Genomic DNA, 21,048 nt, shown 5'->3' on the forward strand with positions numbered 1-21,048 from the left:
TATAACAGTCACATTCTTAGTTTATTAATCTATAAACTAGTGCTGTTATCTTTATGAAATGTTTATGGATTTAATGTTTTTCAACAGATTGCATTTCTAGAAGCTCCCCTCTTAGTCCCCAGTCATCTCTGGACAGTGAATTGAGCACCTCAGAATTAGAAGATGATTCCATTTCCATGGGGTACAAACTACAAGACCTCACAGATGTCCAGATCATGGCTCGGCTACAAGAAGAGAGTGAGTTGAAATTTTTATTTTCCTTTTTCTAAATAGTTGCATTTATATATTTAAACCTTTATTGTCGGTGTACAACATGTGTACAACGAGATTGGCTGAGCCTTCCTTAGTGCACCTCCCCCAATACAATGCAACTCACAGTGAAAGACAGAAAATCCCTAACCCAATGAATCCTACTAACAAACACACAATCCTATTGCACCAATGTGAACATATTGCACGTCGCGCCGACCCTTGTTGGGTTTTTTTTTGCTTTCTGATTAGAAAAAAAGGCTTGATCTTTGCAAAATAACATGATTTTGTAGAAGATAAGTTTAAAAAAAAATGCAAATGTGCTATAGTATTTTGGTTTTTAAGGGAAAATAGTGTTTGCATACTACTTTTCCGTAACTCCTTAAAACATCTACATATTTTTACAAAATTGAATTGCTTTGTTCCCTGGAAAATAGGCATTGAATTGAAGGAGTAGGAGATTGGTATTGTATATACACAGTCGTACATTTGCCTTTGCATATGGAGTACTTCAAAGCCTTAAAAATGTGTATGCTCATATACTTTCAAGAACTTAATTGAATAGCCAATGTAAATCTCAATTAACTGTCCTAACTTAATATGGCATTTGATCCACTGCAAAGAGAAGAAACCTAATTGGAGTGAAGAGTGTGCTAATTGCATAAAAAGAAAATGGCAGTGTGTCGCTTTTGTGCTAAAAATTTATGCATAGTCGTTTTTAATTGATGTTGATCTGAACTGAATTTTTGCAATGTGAAGATTACTATACAGGTGCAATGCCGTGTTTTTCTACCAACCTAATGGCATCTATTGTAAGAGATTGTGTGGTTCTGGGAAAGGAATGGAACAGAGGGTGAATGTAAATAATCAAGATTTGACAGGAAAATCAGCTGATAGCTTATCTCATTGAATGACAACCTGAATGGAAAGAAACCTAGAAAGAAGCAGGCCAGCTGCCACCTCACATTTGCTTGTGTTTCGATATCATGCGGTGACGACGTGCCACAGACTCTGGGGAGCGTGGATGGGAAGGTGGATGCTTGGGGGGAGTGAAAATAACTGCCACTTGGTGAACGTGAAAGTAATTGCTGTATTCTCCCCAGAATGCTGTTTCACGGTCAGCCGGCTGGGAGAAGAAGGCAGCGCATACCAACCTGTGCTTGAAGTGACCATTCTGAAAACATCTTGCTTGAACTTGATTGATCGGCGTAGTTGGGGGGGGGGGGAGCAGCAATGGGAGGCAGCTAAGGGAAAGCAAAGTTGAACTTAGGGATTTTGGCGCACAATTCTCAGTGCACTTGACTTCTGATAAAACTATACCTTTCTCAATAAACAGAGCCAAGGGTCATTTCTATTTAGAGGTTTTAGTTTGTGGCAGGTGTGACAAAGTGTTTTAAAGAATTCAGACAGACTGTTTTAATGAACTTGGTATAAATAAGGCTGGGAAATTTCCTCTTACAGTTCCAAAGAGTATGTATTTACCTGGATTCCCATTAAAGAAACCTTACTGAAATCTCTGTAATTCTTGCTTCTTTGATCATGGTTTGTCCGGCAAGATTAAAATAGTAATGCAATTATATTTATATTATTATTAGAAATATAGTTTTTACCACTTTTGTATTTTGGATCTTGTCTTCTTTTACAGGCCTGAGGCAAGACTATGCTTCAACGTCGACATCAGTGTCAAGAAACAGTTCCAATGTATCTCTTCCTTTGATCAAAAAAGGGACCAGTGGTGACCAGGAATTTGATCGTTATAGCCTTGAAGATGAGGAAGAGGAATTTGCCCACTTACCTCCTCCACAGCCTCGACTCACACGTTGTTCTCCTTTCCAAAAAGGAATTCCCCATTCCCAAACGTTTTCCAATATACGTGACTGTAGGAGGAGCCCAGTTTCCCCATATTTTCCCTACAGTAATAATCAACAGCAGCCATTTTGTTCTCCTCAACCCCCAAATCTTCTGGAGTCTCAGTCAAGCAGAATTAATGGAGGTAAGAGTGGCTGGCTTGTGTAACCGCAGTTTTTCATGACATCAGCTTATATCTGATCCTGAACACACTGTAATACTAGTGGGCTGTGCTTTTTTTGACAATATGCCTAAAAATAATTCATAAAGGCTTAATATTCTGGAAGTAGTTTCCTTCAAATTTCTTTTTTTTATTTCCTCACACAAGCACACATTTTCTCTTCCATAAGAAGAGGATTCCTGTGTTCAGCAGTATGAGTTTTGCTGCTTCAAGTGGAGCTCTGGCAACCTTGTTACTCTCAGCCATCACAACCATCCCAACAGGAATTGGAGTCATATTCTAATACAGTTGGAAGGTATTAAGTAAAGGTTAATTTAAATGAAGGATCAAAATCCATGCATCTCAGTAAGCTGCATTTATTATTGGGGTAACCCTGAGTAATAGATGCTGCTAGCTGATCATTATTATTATTGTTGTTGTTGTTTTGCATTAAAATTCTTAATTCTGTCAGCATTTCTTTAATTTTGGAAGAGAAAACATTCTTTTAATATATATTATTAAATATATATTAGGTAAAAGGTAAAGGTTCCCCTTGTGCATACGTGCTAGTCATTTCCAGTTCTAGGGGGTGATGCTCATCTCCATTACAAAGCCGAAGAGCCAGCGCTGTCCGAAGATGTCTCCGTGGTCATGTGGCCAGCATGACTAAACACCGAAGGCACATGGAGCACTGTTACCTTCCCACCAAAGTGGTCCCTATTTTTCTATTTGCATTTTTACATGCTTTCGAACTGCTAGGTTGGCAGAATGGGACAAGTAACAGGAGCTCACTCCGTTACGTGGTGCTGAACTGCCAACCTTTCTGATAGACAAGCTCAGTGTCTTAGCCACTGAGCCACTGCGTCCCTCAAATATATATTACATTATATTAAATTATCATTAAATTATATATTAACAGTATTTGACAGCTTTATAATTAAGTACACCTGGCAAATACTATGTCAGAAGTTCTGACAAGAAGGCATATAAATTATAGCTAGCTGGGATTTGAACTAGTTTATTTTATGATGATAGGTTATTGTTTATTTCTAGATAAGATATACGTCATTTTGTCTTCCTTCAAGCCCAGGCAGCTTGAAACCTGCTAAATCTATTCACCACATATTGTGACTGTTTTGGGACTGCAGCAGAGCTAAAGTCCTTTTAGGGCAAAAAGCATCATTCTTGAATACATCTGACTTGGTTGGTTAGCACAGATTTAATTTTCAAAGTTGGGATGGCACAAAAATTAAGGTAGAAGTTAATACATAACCTTTCCTACCACTCTTTCGATCAAGCAAGTTAGGACCAGAAGGGAGAGGAAATACGAAGTAAGGAAGGTTAAGACTGAATTGAAGTAGCTTCAACTGGCATAGATTTTCTGAACTGAAAACTTTCAGAGCCACCTAGGGCAAATTCCTCCCATTTCTTTCTTTCTTTTTTTTTTTTTGAAATATCACAATCAGCATTATTCCCACCCCAGAAATGGGATCTTAGTGTGAAAAAAATATTGTTGGAGTTTTCTAAGTTAACATATTGCCATAGGGGATTTTGGCACGGTACAATCAAAACAGATAAGATTTTGCCATTATTAGCTTGCTTGAACGGCTGCGTCCTTCTGTAAATCCCACATCGATTGGTCATTTTGACTTGATCCAAAAGAACTATCTCTTTGAAATCCATACCTGATTTTTTCAGACCATGCAAATGTCTTACTTTTGCTGCAGACAAACTCCGAAGAAGCATGCCTAATTTAGCTCGAATGCCAAGTACCCTTACTGTCAATGCAAACAGCAGCCCTGCTGGTTCTGTGAGGAACAGCCTAAGTTTTGATTCTAACTTGCATGGAGCCAGTAATGGGGTATCTAGAATTCAGTCTTGCAGTAAGTATGAGAATGTTCATGCTTTTTTATTTATGTATTCATTGAAAGCTGTTTGATTACCATTCTTTCCTGATCTTGGATCTTTTGATCCAATAGTTCTATAGTTCCTATGGCAAATCATTGGGATTGATAGGAACGAGCAAGGCCCCAGATTTAGGTGTTGGGGGGGGGGAGGGGAACTACTTTAGAATATTTTTTGTTGTTCTTGCTTCTGGTCGTTTTTTTCTTTTCAGTATCACCTTAAATTTATATCTGTAGCTTTCCAAACAATTGCAGGCAGTATGACTTTTTTTCTTCCCTCCTTCCCTTCCTCAGGAATTGTTTCCTCAGAGCAGTTGATTCATGATCAGAAACGGGTAGGACTTCAGGGGTCTCGGGGTTGTTGTTCAAATGTGAATCTGCCAAATATGCTAGGGCCGTGATGGCGAACATATGCCATGCGTACCGCAAGTGGCATGCAGAGCCATCTCTCTGGGCACGCAAGCTGTCACCCGTTGTTCTTCCGGATTCCGGCACACCAGCCAGCTGGTCTTCACGCGCCTGGGATTGCCGGAACCTAGAAGAGTAGCCGCCCAGTGCGCATGCACATGACAGGCACCTGCTCTTCCAGTTTCTGGCATGTGCATGTCCACCGACCAGCTGGTCTTCACGCACGCATGCATGTTAGAAACTGGAAGGCCAGGTGCCGGTGAACATGCGCATGCCGGAAACCAGAAGAGCAGCCACCCGGCACGTGCAACAGGAAAGAACTATATAATAACTTAGCATCTGAATACATTCTTATATAGTACATTTGTTTAAATAATTTACTTCCTCGTGTTAATATGTGGAGCAGAGGTGGTATTCAGCAGGTTCTGACCAGTTCTGGAGAACCGGTAGCGGAAATTTCAAATAGCTCAGAATACCACCTCTGACTGGCCCCACCCCCATCTATTCTCTGCCTCCCGAGTCCCAGCTGATTGTCTGGGTCTTTTTTTGTTGCCCTGCACAGGAGAACGGAGCTGGAAAGCAGGTTAGTGGGGTGGGAAGAGAATGGAGATTTTACAGTATCCTTCCCCTGCCACGCCCACCAAGCCATTCCCACAGAACCGGTAGTAAAACAAATTGCATCCCACCACTGATGTGGAATCACTGTCAGGAATTATTTACATTTCTCTTAAATTACAGTTCTCCGTTAATCTGTTCTATTTCTCCTCTTTCTAGTTCCTTCACCAGGGCAACTTCAACACAGAGTCCACAGCGTGGGACACTTTCCAATATCTGCCAGGCAGCCCCTCAAAGCTATGGCCTATGTGAGTCCAACAGTTCAAGGAAGTAACAGCGGCAGTAGCCTTGGGTTGTCCAACAGCAGCTTGCAAATGCATTCCAGTACAAGCATTCCAGTGCCAAACAAGACTGCAAACACAAATATTGTAACTCGTAGTAGTCTTCCTAGGCCTTCCCTGGCCATCGGTGGAAGCAGTATACCTAGGAGCAAAATTGCACAGCCAATTCGAAGGTAAGAATACATTTTGTTGAAGGAGAAATTGAGCTTATAATCTTTAAAGAATAATCCCCACTCCCCTGAAGTTCTGTCATGAAGTCTAGAGATGCCTAAGTGAGTAAGAATTCTCATATATCAAGTACAGGTAGTCCTCGACTTACAATGGTTCCTTTAGCGACTGGTCAAAGTTACAGCGGCCCTGAAAAGTATGATTTATGACCATTTTTCACAGTTACAACTTTTGTAGCATCCCCATGATCAGTGATCAAAATTCAGATGCTTGGCCACTGGTTCCATACTTATGACCGTTGCAACCTTCTGACAAGCGAAGTCAATGGGGAAATCCAGTTTTGCTTAATCAGGTTGCTAACTTATCAACTGCAGTGATTCGCTTTAACAGCTGCGGCAAGAAATATTGTAAAAAGGAGCAAAACTCACTCAACCAACATCTCACTAAACAGAAATTTTGGGGTCGATTGTGCTTGTAAATCGAGAACTACCTGTATCTGCATTAACTTAATATTTGGGTAAGGTAGGAGTGTGATGTCCATCAGATTCTTGGTGGATTCTTTGGATTCTAACCCTAATCATAAACTGTACCAATAAGGGAAATCTATTACAGGTCATCTGAATCAGAGCAAAATGTAAACTAAAGAGGAGAAGTAACCACCCTTTCTCCTGATATGAGCCACTGCTTTTTCAGGGAAAAATCTTGAGGGACACTATTTAAACGACTGGTGGGTGTTAGTAAATGTGACCCTTAGAAGCCTTGTGGCCACATCTAACTTCTCCTAATGGCATAATGCTCCAAAATAATTCATTTTCATCAAATTATCTAAAATATCATGGAATGAATGAATCGCACAAAATTGGGTACCCCACCTGAAATCTGAGTAGGTTTTCAATGGGAAAGCCGAAAACATGAAATATATGACAATTTCCTCATATTTTGGCTTATTTTCGTATTTTAAGGCTTAAATCAGAACTCTTTCAACTGATGGCAAAATCTAACTAACCGTATCTGGGATTGGATGCTAAACAGATTCAGGTTTAGCTAGTCCTTAGAGGAAAAAGGCCAAGAATCCCAGACTTCTAGGTTAGTAAATTGGGAAAAGCAATGGACAATCACTGATAAAATGTATTAATCAGAGCTGAGCTTGACTTGAAGCAGGTTTTTATCAGTGACCACCTACAATATTGTCAAAAAGCAGCAGTAGCTGCCATGCTACAGGCCAATAGGTTTTTACCACTACATTATGCGCCACTACTTTACTGCTCTAGGGGATTCAGTCCAGAGAAGTAAAAATAATGAGAAGTAGTGTATAAGATGAAATATTTCATAATGCTTCGGGAAATGAATAATAGGTTGCATGGTGTTCTCCCATCAACCTAAGAATTTTTTTTTTTTGAATGATTGCAACTTGCTAGGAGAAGCATTGTTTCATTGTCTGGGTGAGTATATTTGGTTTAGTATGTTAATTACTTGAGTAAACTGTGGCTTTTTATTCTCTCCATAAAAGAAAGCTTGTGATTGTCATGTTTCCTAAATAGAATGTTCCTGCCAGGGTATCACAGCTCTATTTGAGTCCAGTAGAATTCAGATTTTGCTTCTGTGGAAGGACAGTTTTGCAATATAATAACTCCCCCCTCTTCTAAACTCCATTTTTCAACTTTACTTAACTCCATGCATATTAACATACATATAACATCATTTACATTTGACATAAATGGGTACCCATCATTCAGATTGGCAGCTCATTGTCTGGCAATATGCATATTTTAATCTTCTGTCATCTTCAGTTCCACCCAGAGGTTTCTGTACTGATGAGGCAACCTTCATTGTGCAATTCCAGGAGCATCCAGACAATTCTTTGTAGCAGTCTCCCACCTGCTTATAAATTAATCCAGCTCAGGCTTACCAGCTGATACTGGGTTTATTGAAACTAACAAGCCACCTCTAACTTTGAGTTTATATCTGATACTGATACTAGTCACCTCTAACTTTGAGTTTATATCTGATACTGATACTAGTCTTTTAGGGGAGTTTCCCTATGAGAATGTAACTGGCAACTATAAAACATGTATAGAAAACGTTAAGACTCCCAAGCAAGAATTTGGGGCCAACGTTCATGGGACCATTCCCCATAATAAAGATTTATCAACCCAGTCACGGTGCAATTGAAGCTGCCCCGATTGTTAGAGAAAATACACCCGGTATTCCATAGTAGCCTATTAAAACCCATGGTCGGATCAACGCTGAGGCCCCTACCTCGTCTGCCCCCAGCCCCCCCAGACTAATGATTTAATTGGGGTAACTGCTGGAATCCTGACAATAACCTTCTCTCTGCTTATTATCAAAGTAAACACTAAATGTTTTTTTTTTTCGGTGTCAGCATGGATATGAGGTTGTTAGTGACATGCTATATTGGAGAACTGAGTCACCAGAGATTTACATGCAAAAGATGCAAAAATAATCCATGGTATCAGCAGTTGGAAAGTGACAAGTAGTAAATAATGGGAAACATCGATATCAATAGGTAGATATCGGATTAAATAGTTGTTTCAGTTGGTTTGTGCTGTAATCCTATTCATTCTGGACTGCCTTTGGTTTTATACAGCCAATAAATTGGTGTTGGCAAGGTATGAATTCTTTTAACTGAGCAGTTGTCTTGACATTAGCTATTGTGATGTCTTTCCTTGGAGAAAAGGACTTCGCCTTATTTTATGTTTAACTTGTTTTGTTTTTTTAAACAGTTTTCTCCAGCCACCGAAACCTCTTTCTTCATTTACTACTCTACGGGATGGTAATTGGAGAGATGGCTGTTATTGATGTCAGGTCAATCTGAATCCCATTCAAGAAATAGCTCAGATCTCCTACCCAGCTGGCTGGGTAAATATAACTTTGGGAGTGCTATAACTTAGTGCTCTTCGTTATTCTTATTCTTCTGTACTTATCATTGTCACTAAATATATTGCACTTAATTGTCTGCTTAAGCAAAAAGCAGTACAGATAGTTCTAGACTTACAACCACAGTTGGGGTTGAAATGTTGGCTGCTGAGCAATATAGTCATTAAACATGTCATCATGAAACTGGACCTCATTTTACCATGGTTATGAAGTGATTCACATAGTCATTAAGAGAATCATTGTTTGTTAAACAAATCTGGATTCCCCAATTGACTTAGCTTGTTGGGAGCCAACCGGGAAAATCATAAATTGCAAATTATGTGACGACAAGATGCTGCAAAGATTGTACACGCAATGCCCCTTAATTGCAACCAGTGCCAGTTGCCATGTACCTGAATTGCAATCATCTGACTGCAAACAGGTCTAGGACAATTTGATGCAGCCAACTCACCACGGCCAACTTTCCACAGGACAAGTTGCCACGGGACAAGAGTTACGGTAAAGAAACGGTGCAGTAGAATCTCTAAAGAAAATGTTCTGACCCAGGCTTTGTCAAACATAATGAAACACAAACTTGTTTTAAAAGCAAAACCTATTTTAATGCAACGCTGGGAATTACTTTCATTTCTAGCCAGAACTAATTTGAAACAGTTCCCCAAGATAACCACATGCCTTTCAGTGCTGTGGAATGCTGCCAAAAACAGAAGTATCCAAATTAATTATAACAGAAAGCAACCGAAGTATCAGAAAAAAACGACCAGAGTACACAGCTTCAAGGATGACTCTGAACCGATCGAACTACTTTGCTTCCTGCAAAGATTTCAGCATTAATGTCTGACTTTTATCCCTTATGGGAGAGGCAATCACCTCCCAGCCTTACTCCCAGGTCACCCCTTCTGTTTCAGCTGCTCTCGCCTTCTAGCAACTCTGTGCACATGGACACTGGGAACAGGCTCCCCTGGGTCCTCTGCTTTGCTGCTGCCAGGCTCCGAAGGCAGCACCCCGCTCCCAGATGGTCCTGGCCCCATCCCTGCATCAGATGCAGGACTCTCATCTGAGTCCTCTCCAGACTCCCTTTCTTCCTCACTGTCCAATTCCGCTGCCGTCTGCACTGGCTGCTGACGAACCACAACAGAAAGGATGCAAAAGAGGGACAGAATGAAATGTGAATGACAAAAATTAAAATACTTTTTAAAATTTATTTTAAATAATGAAATTGAATTGTTAAATTGTCCCACAGTGAGCTGAGCTGCAGTGAGTTGGCTGTGGCAAATTGTCCCGCAGCAAGTTGGCTGTGGCAAGTTATGGTGCACCAGTTGTAGCTTCAAGGACAAGGTTGTAAGTCATTTTTTTCCGAGGCCGTTGTAACTTGGAAGCGTTGTTAAATGATCGTAAGTCAAGGACTATCTGTATTATGAAGTTAGTGTTGCATTGTTCTTATTTAACGTTTCAAAATACATGCACAAAGTACCTGAAGTGTCCCTCTCGGGGAGTCAAAATGTGACTTCTGAATGTCAAGTCAGAATGAAGTGAGTTTATTTTAAACATGTGTTCCTTGCTTTCTTTCTCTCTTTAGCTAGGCATTTTTTACCTTGTAGATTTACAAATTATTACCTACTTCATTTTTTTATAGTCTTTTCAAGAAAGCATATTTTTTGCACTTGATATCTTTTTTGTATTTGCTTGAAAAAGAGTGTCAAAATTTTCATGTATGTTCTCTCTATATATATTTTGTCTTTTAATAATCAGTATTTGGTCAGGATATATGTTAAGTGTATACCTAAATCCAATGAAGTCTATCTGTGCCAACTTTATATAGATCTATGCTAAGTTGGTCAAATACTCAATGAAAGTTCCAATCAGTCTTCAACATGAAACAGTAATTTAAATGATAACAGTCAATCACGTGGGTGTAAGGATACAGGAGTGGGGAGGAAGAAGGAACAGAAAGCAGAGATTGGATTTAGATGAAGACTGAATGGATGGTAAATATGCTAGTGAATGTATGATATAACAGTATGCACTTAACAGGATTTTAATTTAAATTGCCATGAGTTTGTTCCCTCACCTCCTTGTTAATTTATTACCACGATGTTCTATTTCTAAGGAAATGTGTAAATTGCATTGCACTAAAAAGTTGCAGTGATCTCCTACTTATATAGTCAGATTTCAATACTTTATTATAAAGAATACACTTGCAGTGTTTTATTAACAATTGTATATGATGGAAATGAATATGTTTTCATGGAAGTATTACATTTTTGATAAAACTTTGGCAAAACATTTGAATTGCACTAATAAATGCTTTCTTACTTAAAGAGGATGATTTGGATACTTGACTACCACTTGTGCTCTGCAGATCTAGAAATTTTCAGGAATAAAGACATTTATTTCAGCAATAGAATATTTTGGCATGTGCAATAGAAATGGGCCATCTGTGTTGGCTCTGCTTTGTTTTTATTTAATTAATAAGTATACAGTCTGATTGAGGTAACCAATCACAAGGTAAATTAAAAATACCTTAGCAAGTTAAATTAAAGATACCTTAACTCCTGGTTAGGAGTTTTGCTGCCAGGAAAATGGCAGGAACCTATCTGGGCAGTTTCTGAAAATTGGATACAATAGAGCAGAAGAAAATAAATAAATAAACAAATATGTACCTGATGCATCTCTACAAGTCATGCAGCTCAGTGGTGCGATTCAGCTGGTTCGCACCGGTTCACACAAACTGGTTGTTAAATTACCCTCTCCCCTGCTATCAAAGTGGATCCTGGGTGCTGCGGTGTAGTGTAGTAATGGCAACGGAGTGGTCAGCGCAAGGGAAGGAGAACGCTGCTTTCTTCTCCTTGCTCCTCCTCCCCTCATGCCGAGCGCTCCATTGCCCGTTTCTCCATTGCAGCATAGTGCAGCACCCAGGATCCACTTCGATAGTGGTGTGTGTGTGTGTGTGATTTAACAACCTGTTCATCAGGGTCAGGTTGGCCATTGCAGGAGGATCGTCCCACATGTGCGGTGGAGCTGTAGGATGGGGATGGTCCACGCCTCCAACCTGACCCTGGGAGAACCGGTTGTTAAATTATTTGAATCCCACCAGTGATGCAGCTCCTCCAAATTCCACCCAATAAAGTAACTGTACAGCAGAAAGTGGACACATTACCCTGAGCGAGCTAAACGAAGCCTGAACTTTTTTCCCCTGCAATCTTTTCTCAATTTGAATTTAATAAAGTAAAAGGTTGAAAAAAAAAAAAGCTTTTGTGTTCTGCTCCAGTTTGGACATTCTTGTCCATGTGAATATCTCTGGAGTTTCTCAGTCATCCAGGTCATGGTTGTCTGAAAGGTGCTTTTTCAAGAGGTAACTGGACTTTTTGGTTTTTCTTTGAAGACATTTTACTTGTCATCCAAGAAGCTTCTTCAGCTCTGACAGGATAGTGGGGAGTAAAAGGATTTATACTCCTTGCAGGCAGCTGGTTCAGAAAATCCAGCTGCCTCTTGAAAAAGTATCTTTGGGACAATCATGACCTCAATGACTGATAATCTCCATAGACAGGAGACAAAGAAATTAGCCATCTTTCTCACAACCATGGTATAGCTTTTTAAAGGACACTTACGTTCAGAAATCTTAATTTCTAAATATTTACTTTTTAACCATCTTAAAACAATTAGAGGCCTTCAGAATGACATGCTTGAAAAGCATTCATTGGGTGAGTTTATCTTCAACTGATTCTGGCAGGGTGGTGGCAGGGAATGGAAAGATTTATATTCTTCACAGACAGCTGGTCATTTGCATTCTTTTAGAGAGTTGTTAAGGCCACTTGCAGGTTTATCTGTGTCCTCAGGGTCATCAATTCCCTACCATCCAGTCAGAACTGAAGAAGCTTTTTGGATGAGAAGTGAAACATCTTCAAAGAAAAACAAGAAAGTCCAATTGCCTATTGAAAAAGCACCTTTTGGATGTCCGTATGAATAGACAGCTAAACCAAAGAAAATCGCAATGCTATATCAGATTGCGTACCATAGTGTTTATCATGGTGTTAGCAAGTGGGAAAGAAAACATTTACTCCAGTGATCCCTGATCTTTCCTGGAGAAAACTTATCAATACTTACAGCAGAGTCAACAAAGGGACTGTTGAACAGTATACGTCAAACCTGTAATCTGCAGATTCTACTATTAATGACTTATAAACTATACATAGTTGCTTTATGAGTTCCTGGTGGTTTGCGTTACGAGTGAAATTCATAAATTCAGTATGATATGAAAAGTGCTAGACAACATGAACCTCAGTATACATACACATACATACATACATAGGATCATACATCTATGTGTCCTAGTGAACTATCACTTAAGCATGAGCTAGCTGTGAGTTGCAGCTGCCAAAAAAACCTAATGTACTCTTAAGTTGCATCAACAGGGATGGCATCAAGATCATGTGAAGTGATAGTACCACTTTATACCGCACCGGTGAGATTACTCTTGGAATACTATGCCCAGTTCACCATGATACAAAAAAGATGTTGAGACAATGGAAAGAGCAATAAAATGATCAGGGGTCTGGAGGCAAAACTGTATGATGAACAATTGAAGGAATTAGGTATAATTGGTCTAATGAAGAGAGGGACTATGGTGATATGGTAGCAGTCAACCCAGTACTTTGGGGATTGTCAAGAGAGAAGAAGCTATTTTCCAAAGCACTTGAGGGCAGGGCAGGGCAGGAAGAAATGGGTGAAAGTTCATTAAGTAGAGATCTAATCTAGAATTAAGGAGAAATTTCCTGACAGAATAATCAATGGAACAACTTACCTTCGGAAGTTGTGGCTGCTCCATTACTGGAGGGTTTCAAGAAGAGACTGGTCAGCCATTGGTCCACAGGTCTCCTGTTTGGGCTTGGGGTTGGACTGGATGACTTCCAACCTATTATTCTAAGTTGTATGTCCTATAAATGTCATTGTGTTTGGCTGTAAGGCCAACTGGAAGGTTTGCTATCAGATTCTTATCTTCTATCCTCAATTTGTGGCTGCCAACCAAAAACCATTCAAAATCTGGAGTTTTGCACTTAATTTATTTTAGGGAGAAACACTTAGAAATTATGAAAGTTAATCTGTACACATACAATAAAAAAGCAAATCTATGCTAGATTCCATCATAAGGCATCAGACACCCTAGCTAGTGAGAAAACAAATTAAATTGGGGGGGGGGGGGTCAGCATATCATGGGCATAATATATGACATTGCAGTACAAATTCAACCTCTTATATAGTTGTGGGTGACATTGTGACATTGCTATTAGGAACCGACATTCTCACAATTTGCATTTCTTAGTTATCTTGACAGCTAGGTCAAGATAACTAAGAAATGCAAATTGTGAGAATAGGTCTGTTTTGCATTAAAACAAATCCAAATTTCTAAAGATGTGGAAATGAAGGTTCTCAAATAACCTTTTTCCAACCCTTCCTGTGGTGTTTTTCAACTTAGAATATCACAACTGCTTTCCTGTCCAAACTGCACAGGCTTATTTAGGTGTGCAAATCCTTTCCCCCCACCCTTGGGTAAAATTATACTCTCCCTATTTGTGACATTTTCAAAATAAACTATCACCTACTTTTGAATAATGTAGAAAATATGCTGCTTTTCGTGTGGAAAAAAGAAGAAGGGGCAGCTTCTGTTCTCGAGATAAATTAAAATCCATTTCCCCTAGGTTGGGGTTACTTAAAAGTAAGCTATAGTGTGGCATTAATATTTAATAGCATTAATTAATACCATTAATGGTCTTTCACTCATGGCTACATTTTAAGTCGGTCCGCAGTTAGCAATATGTATACTGTTATTTTTTTTTTCTGAAGACCATGCCATTTACACTGAGACACAAATTTTTTTGCCTTCCTGAGCCCCAGAGGAGCCTTCTGGGAGCAAAAATGCCCCCCTAAAGGCTCTTCTGAGGCCAGGAAGGTCCCAAAACGGAGGATGGAGGGGTGCTGCGTGCCCCTCCCATGCTCTGGTTTTTTCTTCCTGAGATCCAGAGGAGCCTTCTGGGAGCAGAAGGCCCAAAAACTGAGTGGGGGGGGGGCTGCAAAAAAAGAAAAAAAGCCATGCCCACCCAGTCACATGGCCCACCAAGCCACACCCACCAAGCCACACCCACAGAACTGGAAGTAAAAAAATTTGAATCCCACCACTGATTTCAAGGTAATAAAAACTACATCAGGTGAACAAGATTTTGGAAAATGAGCTAGTTGAGCTCTTATGAGACTTTAAGGCCCAAACAGATAGACATCTTGTTCATAAGATTTCCTGCCTAGGCAAAGGGTTGGATTAGAAGACCTCAAGGTCCCTTCCAACAGTTATTCTATTATATAACAAAAAAATGACAAAATATATAAATTATTAAAAAATTAGGACTTTTTACACAATCGTTACACAAATCGTGTTTGGAGGCTTCAGAGCAATGCCTAAAAGACTTCCTCGAAATCTAGAAATATTGATTTTACCAGACCCAAACACACTTAAAAAAAAAAAAACCTTCTGGGAACTGCCTATATCAAGGGTCTTCAAACTTGGCAAATTTAAGACTTGTGGACTACAACTCCCAGAATTCCTGAGCTAACATGACTGGAGGAGGAATTCTGGGAGTTGAAATCCACAAGTCTTAAAGCTGTCAAGTTTGATGGCTATATTCTTAGAAATTTCTTATTAATTCTTAAATCCTTGATTAGGATATGAATTATTAAGTTTCTACTTGGTTTGTAATTGCCTGGATTGAACATCCAGATGTAGCTGCAGGGAGGTATTTAGAGCAATCAAGATGTCTACTAGCACTAATGGAACCCTTTTCCTCATGGCTCTTTAAGTATTCCAGAGCTCATATTAGAAATGCAGAAAACGATAGAGTAGTTTCTCTATGCATTTTTAATGAAATTTACATGCGACAATTGTAATGATACTATATTTGTAACCTGCATACATATTGTACAAAATGTACCATCAAAAATAAGGATTTAGCTTAGTAGTCCTTGCTTAATGACCATTTAGGGAAAACAAGGAAAAAAAGAGTATTTCAGTACATGGATAGATTGGCTTTCACAGATTCTTAGAAACGATAAAGCTCTGAAGTAAAGAATTAGATATTTTTACAGCAAGGCATCAAAGTTATTACAGAATTTAGATATTTCTAAGACTCGTACAGAGAGACAGTTTATTGCAATGATCAAGGCACCAGGCTACAAACCAGGGGTCTTCAAACTTGACAGCTTTAAGACTTGTGGACGTTAACTCCCAGAATTCCTCCTCGAGTCATGTTACCTCAGGAATTCTGGGAGTTGAAATCCACAAGTCTTAAACTTGCCAAGTTTGAAGACCCTTTCTACAAACCATGAGTTGTAGTCCTGCCTTAGGTAAGAAGCCAGCTAGGTGACATTGGGCCAGTCACTTTCTCTCAGCCCTTGGAAAGAGACAGTGGCAAACCACTTCTGAAAACCTTCAAGAAACTGCAGGGACTTATGCAGGCATTCTCCGGAAACTGGACATGAATGAATGGAAGAAAAAAATAAAGATTGTTACACAATCCCACAAAGAAATTGAGATGACTTCAAAGAGAAAGTCTTCCACAGGAGGAGAAGTGACAAGTTATTGTTCAAGAAGGTACATTACAGAAATATAAAGATCAATTTTAAAAAAAAACTCCAAAATGTCAGGGACAACACCAAATAATTGCTGATTTAAAACCCTAAATTGTCTTGGTATATTTTTTTACTGAGGTTCATTCAAATTCTAGTGAAAGGATTTGCAGGCAACCAATCTGTCCTTGTATTGCTAAAGTAAATAAGAATACAATGGTTCAGAATCTAAAAAATATTCAGATAAAATCCTTTTTCTTATCATTTCTCTTATTCTTTTGTTGAGTGTGTTTATCCTATGCTTTCAAGAAAATCTGACTGAAGTAAGCAGATAGTGGTAAATATTACTTTACTTTAACTTGAATAATCATTCTAGAATACGGATGTCAAACTTACTGCATCACGTTGCCATCACATGACATTTTGCAACGTTTTTCTCATTCACGGAACTGGGGTGGGCATGGCCTGTGCATGACACTTCTGGCTCGCAGGCCACCAGTTTGGCACCCGTGTTCTACAACATTCAAAACACACAGCTTACTTTCTGTTGTGGAGCGGCGGGAAATCATCTTCAGTTGAGGGCAAAGGCTTTCCTGGCAGCAGGGACTGCCCGCTGATTTTTGAGCTTAAACTGAAAGTTCAGGTATGCTCCCAAATTGTGTATCAGTTCCACATGGGTAACTCCAACCGAAGTAGATCTAAAAACAGAAGGTCTATGCATCAATTCAGTTTGTTCTCCCCATACAGATTCCTATGGTCTCTCCAGACATTGGAACAAACTTTGACATTATTTGGATATTCAGCTGAGTGTAGAGATGATACAATTTTCATAGCTCAGGTTGTAGATTTAGGCAAAGGTTTGTCCTGTGAGCTTGTGTTTCATTACCAAACTAGGTAACATCTCCAGTGGGGTTTTGTTCAGTTATACAGGTCCTGGGTGGTTGGTTGGTCTTGTGACTGGTTGAATCACAAGACTGATTCTGGACTTGTGACTGGTTGTTGCAAGGCACAAAATTCAACTGGTGAGGGGATGGTTGGTTTTGTTGTTGGTTGTTGGTTGGGGTGATCTGCTTCCTTATTGGTTCATACACTGATTCTAAGTCAATGTGTTTGTGGATGGACCCATTGGTAGAATCCCAGCTTTGATAAACTCACATACCTGTTAGCTTTCGGCATGGCCAATGACTTTGGTTTCGTATGCTGCCCTGCTCACTCACACACAAACACACAAACATCTAACTGTGGTTTAACAAGTTCATTAATATTTCCCACCAATTCCCTTCATCAAGACTCAGAACTTTCCCAATTAAGTTCAGACACAAGCAGGCCAAGATTAGTTCACAAAGCAATGGCCCCATGGCCACAAAGCAGTGGAAAATTGCTCAAATAACCCCATCAAACAAACTTAAATCTACACACACAAGAGAGCTCATGATGCAAGCAAATTCCAGAGTCTACAAGGCACAAATCAATTCCAAACACAGTGTCCATCCAGAGTGAAGCAGAAAACAAGACAACAACAAAAACACAGCTAGAAAACAAACACATTGTTTCCAGCAACACCTCCATCTGCTGTGATAAATAGCCAGCTTTCTGATGCAGCCCATCAAGATGGACAGGGCCCAGGTCCTCTCTGGTAGACTGGCTGACTTTCACTGCTCCTGCCTTTTCTTTGCCCAACGTATTTTTGGATCAGTGCAGAAGGCAGCTCCTCCTCCTCTTCGCTGTCCATCTGCCACTGCAAGCTTTCCCCAGCTGAAGCCTCCTTCAAATCTCTTCCGGCCAGCTGTTCAGAGCCATCAATCAAATCAGTTCCTGATGTGCCAGGAATGGGTTCATCCTTCCCTGAACTGACATCTGAGGAGGAATCTGGGGAGTCATCCAAGGAAGACATCACACTTCCTCCCAGTCAAACTGGTGGTGTTGTCAGTGTGACTGGAGATCAGGGACTTTGGGTCATGTCGTTTGACAGCCAGCTGGTGTTCATGGATTCTATTTTTTTAACTGCCATCCTGTCTGCCCGATATAGAACTGGTTACAATAGTTATAACTGATTCTCTCTGTTATGTTGGTGCTGTTATCCTTCTGTGTTCTTTCTGTCTTCGATCTTTGTAAACTCCTTTCTGAGTATGAATGTGGGTTTGTGGGCTATTATTATTCCTAGGGGTTGCAGTAATCTGGCAGCCACTTCTGATGTGTCTTTGATGTATGGCAGGACTTGCTAACATGCTACGCTTTTCTGTGTGGCTTTTGGGGGTTTGGATGTTACGCATCGCAGGATGAAGTTCCTGGGATAGCCATTGCAGAGAAAACTGTTGAAGAGATATTTCTCCTTTGCTTCTGTTAGGGATTTGGTGCAGCGCTGTGCTCTGGCTCTCTTGAAGAGGATCATGGAACACCAAGAGCTATATTTTCCTTCAGGCATTCTTGATTTGAATGGCACTGTACCTCTAGGACAATTTCTCTTGGCGAAATTGTCTCTCTCATTTGCTACTTACAGCAGTTCAGGAAGCCTCTTTAAAGCCTCCAGTCTGGATTGCAGAAGGAGGCCATTGCAGCATCTGTTCCCTGCTTCTTGCTCTTCTCATCCATGGAAGGAAGGAAGGCCAGTTTTCCTGGCTAATTCTTGTGTGGGCAAAGCTTCTGGTACTGGCCTTTTCCTTTTACTGAATGTTAAGCCCGTCACTAATGCTTGTGTCTTTTCTTTGCTTTCTCAGATGTTTCTACCCATGGAAGTCTTTACACTTTCCCATCTTTAATGTCAACATAGACATGAGAGTGACTTTGAGCAGAGTACAGAGATCAAAACCAAAACCCAGTAATGCAGTTCAGAAAATCAATATTCAAAAACCTATGAATGCCTACCTGTTATTGAAAAACCTTTCCTGTTCAATTCATGGCAACAAACAATGGCTCTCACTTAGCCCCCTATCCAAAATATTTGTGGGAATATCTAAATATATATTTAACACATTGTAAAAGGCCAACAAAATTGGGGGCATCTGGATCTTCAAGGGAATGTTGTTCACAATGATAAAGGACCAAATTATTGGTTACATAAAATAGCACTGTGTAATAGATGAGATGTGAAGCATGACTAACGGGAAACGTTGATCAGTATAACTTTGGTTGTGCAAGCATATATAATTGGAACACCAATGCAAAAGGGTTCCTTCAGTCAGGAATTAAAATTATCTTTAGGTTGTCTTGTGCAAAGTTTAATAACTAATTGCAAGCATGTAGGGGTTTTTAGCACAATGGACAGCTTGAGGTAATGATACTTCTGGAGAAGTTAGCAGTTGGGAAATTGGCTTGAACACCTAATATGGGCATTGTAAGGTCCTGTGAATGTCCTACCAAGCTATTCTGTGCCTGTTAAGAGCAAGTAATCCAAATAACAGGATGTGGTAGTAGTTAGGGTAAAAAACTAAATAAATTATGTCACTGGGAAGTATATTGGATATTAACATGCAGTCACTGGTACTACATCAATCTCCAACATTATGCTATGTCTATATCTTCTAACAAATCTGCCTTCAGTACCAAGAAGATCCATATGTATAGCCTTCGATCATCAGGGACCCCTTTGGAAGATTTCCCTACTTTTCTTGCAAAGGAAAAGGACTGTCCATAAGGGTTGCCTATACATTCCTGAAGCTGTCAGTGAAAAAATCTGGAACATAACAATATTTTTGTTTTTTTGATTGCTTAGGGATTTGTGTGTGTGTGAAAGTTTAATGTTTTCTCTTGCAAGAGGCAGAGTCCGCAAGCAAAGCAAAGCACCAATGAGCAAGCCTTCCATCCATAACTCTATCTCAAAGGACCTTGGGATACTGCTTTCTTGGATTTTATTGTCTGATTTGGTCACTGTGGGTCTATTTGCTATGAAGGCTGATTGTATTCCTTGTAAAGTCTCTTCCTGCTGCAACACCACAGACTTCCAGGTTTACTGACAATGTCTTTTGATGCAGAAACAGCCTTAACTGTGACATTTCAGATGGAGATGTACATTTATGGCAGCTTAGATGAGGAAATATATATATATAGAAGGAATGGAATGCACATTCAGCAAGGAAATTATTCTAAAGTATGTTTCACTATGTGTAGCACGGTTGTCACAGTAAAACTTAAATCAGCCAATAGGTAAAAATATTATAGGCATGAGAAATTATCAGATCCAGATGTGCCTATAAGCAGGGGTGGGCTACTGGGGGTTCGGGAGAGCCCCTTGCTAAGATTCTGTGCAGTTCAGAGAAGCCCCAAATCCCAGTCCTCACACAGCCTGTTTTGGATGCAGGTAAGTGCAGGGCGCGTGTAGAGGCTCAGGGAGGGCAAAAAACATGCCTCCCCGGAAGTTCAGGAAGGCCAGAAATAGGCCCATTTTCAGCTTTCAGGCAGCCTCCGGAGCCCAGAGTGCCTTCGTCCTCCCAGAGGCCATTTTCATCCTGGAGGCTCAAGAAAAGCCACCGGAACCTGGACAGGGCAAAAACACCCCCACCCTGCCGTGGTGCAGGAGGCCGACTAGGCCACGCCCACCCAGCAACCCTTTGCTAAAATTTTTGAAACCGACCCCAGCCTATAAGTGCAAGGAGCATCAGACTAGGGGGGGTAGCAAGATTTAAATTCCCAACTGAATTCATGAAGTTTACTGAGGAAATGCCAATTACTGTTTGCAAGCATTACTTACCAAGATTATTGTGAGAATGAAATAAGACAGTTACGACAAACAACCACACCTGCTATTTGGAATCCGATCGCCTTGAAGAATTTTAGCTTTAAATCAGATTTAAATCATATTTTCAAAAATAATAGTCCATTTGAAAATGATAGTTTATAATACTAGGCAAGCTCTCCTGCCATGAATATCACATATAATCTACCTTAATAAATACTTCTCAGAATTTCA

The 21,048-nt window shown here is 40.0% G+C and overlaps 1 protein-coding gene across 3 annotated transcripts in view; it reads left to right on the forward strand.

The window, feature by feature from the left end:
• The window catches only part of SLAIN1 (SLAIN family member 1), a 31,779-nt gene extending 12,582 nt beyond the window's left edge, over positions 1 to 19,197 (forward strand). For 2 of the 3 annotated variants that reach the window (XM_087967332.1, XM_026668859.2), the window contains 5 exons: positions 88 to 237; positions 1,895 to 2,242; positions 3,985 to 4,140; positions 5,344 to 5,638; positions 8,378 to 11,142. In XM_087967332.1, the coding sequence (XP_087823458.1) occupies positions 88 to 237; positions 1,895 to 2,242; positions 3,985 to 4,140; positions 5,344 to 5,638; positions 8,378 to 8,453 (1,025 nt within the window). In that variant the 3' untranslated portion in view covers positions 8,454 to 11,142. Of the gene's footprint in view, positions 1 to 87; positions 238 to 1,894; positions 2,243 to 3,984; positions 4,141 to 5,343; positions 5,639 to 8,377; positions 11,143 to 18,859 lie in introns of those variants that run through there. The other variant, XR_015749917.1, reaches the window with a different exon arrangement.
• The last annotated feature ends 1,851 nt before the right edge of the window (positions 19,198 to 21,048 follow it).

The sequence above is a fragment of the Notechis scutatus genome, chromosome 5 (assembly GCF_049901735.1).
Source record: "Notechis scutatus isolate UNSWTSFEM ecotype Mainland chromosome 5, rNotScu1.2, whole genome shotgun sequence".
NCBI classification, from domain to species: Eukaryota; Metazoa; Chordata; class Lepidosauria; order Squamata; family Elapidae; genus Notechis; species Notechis scutatus.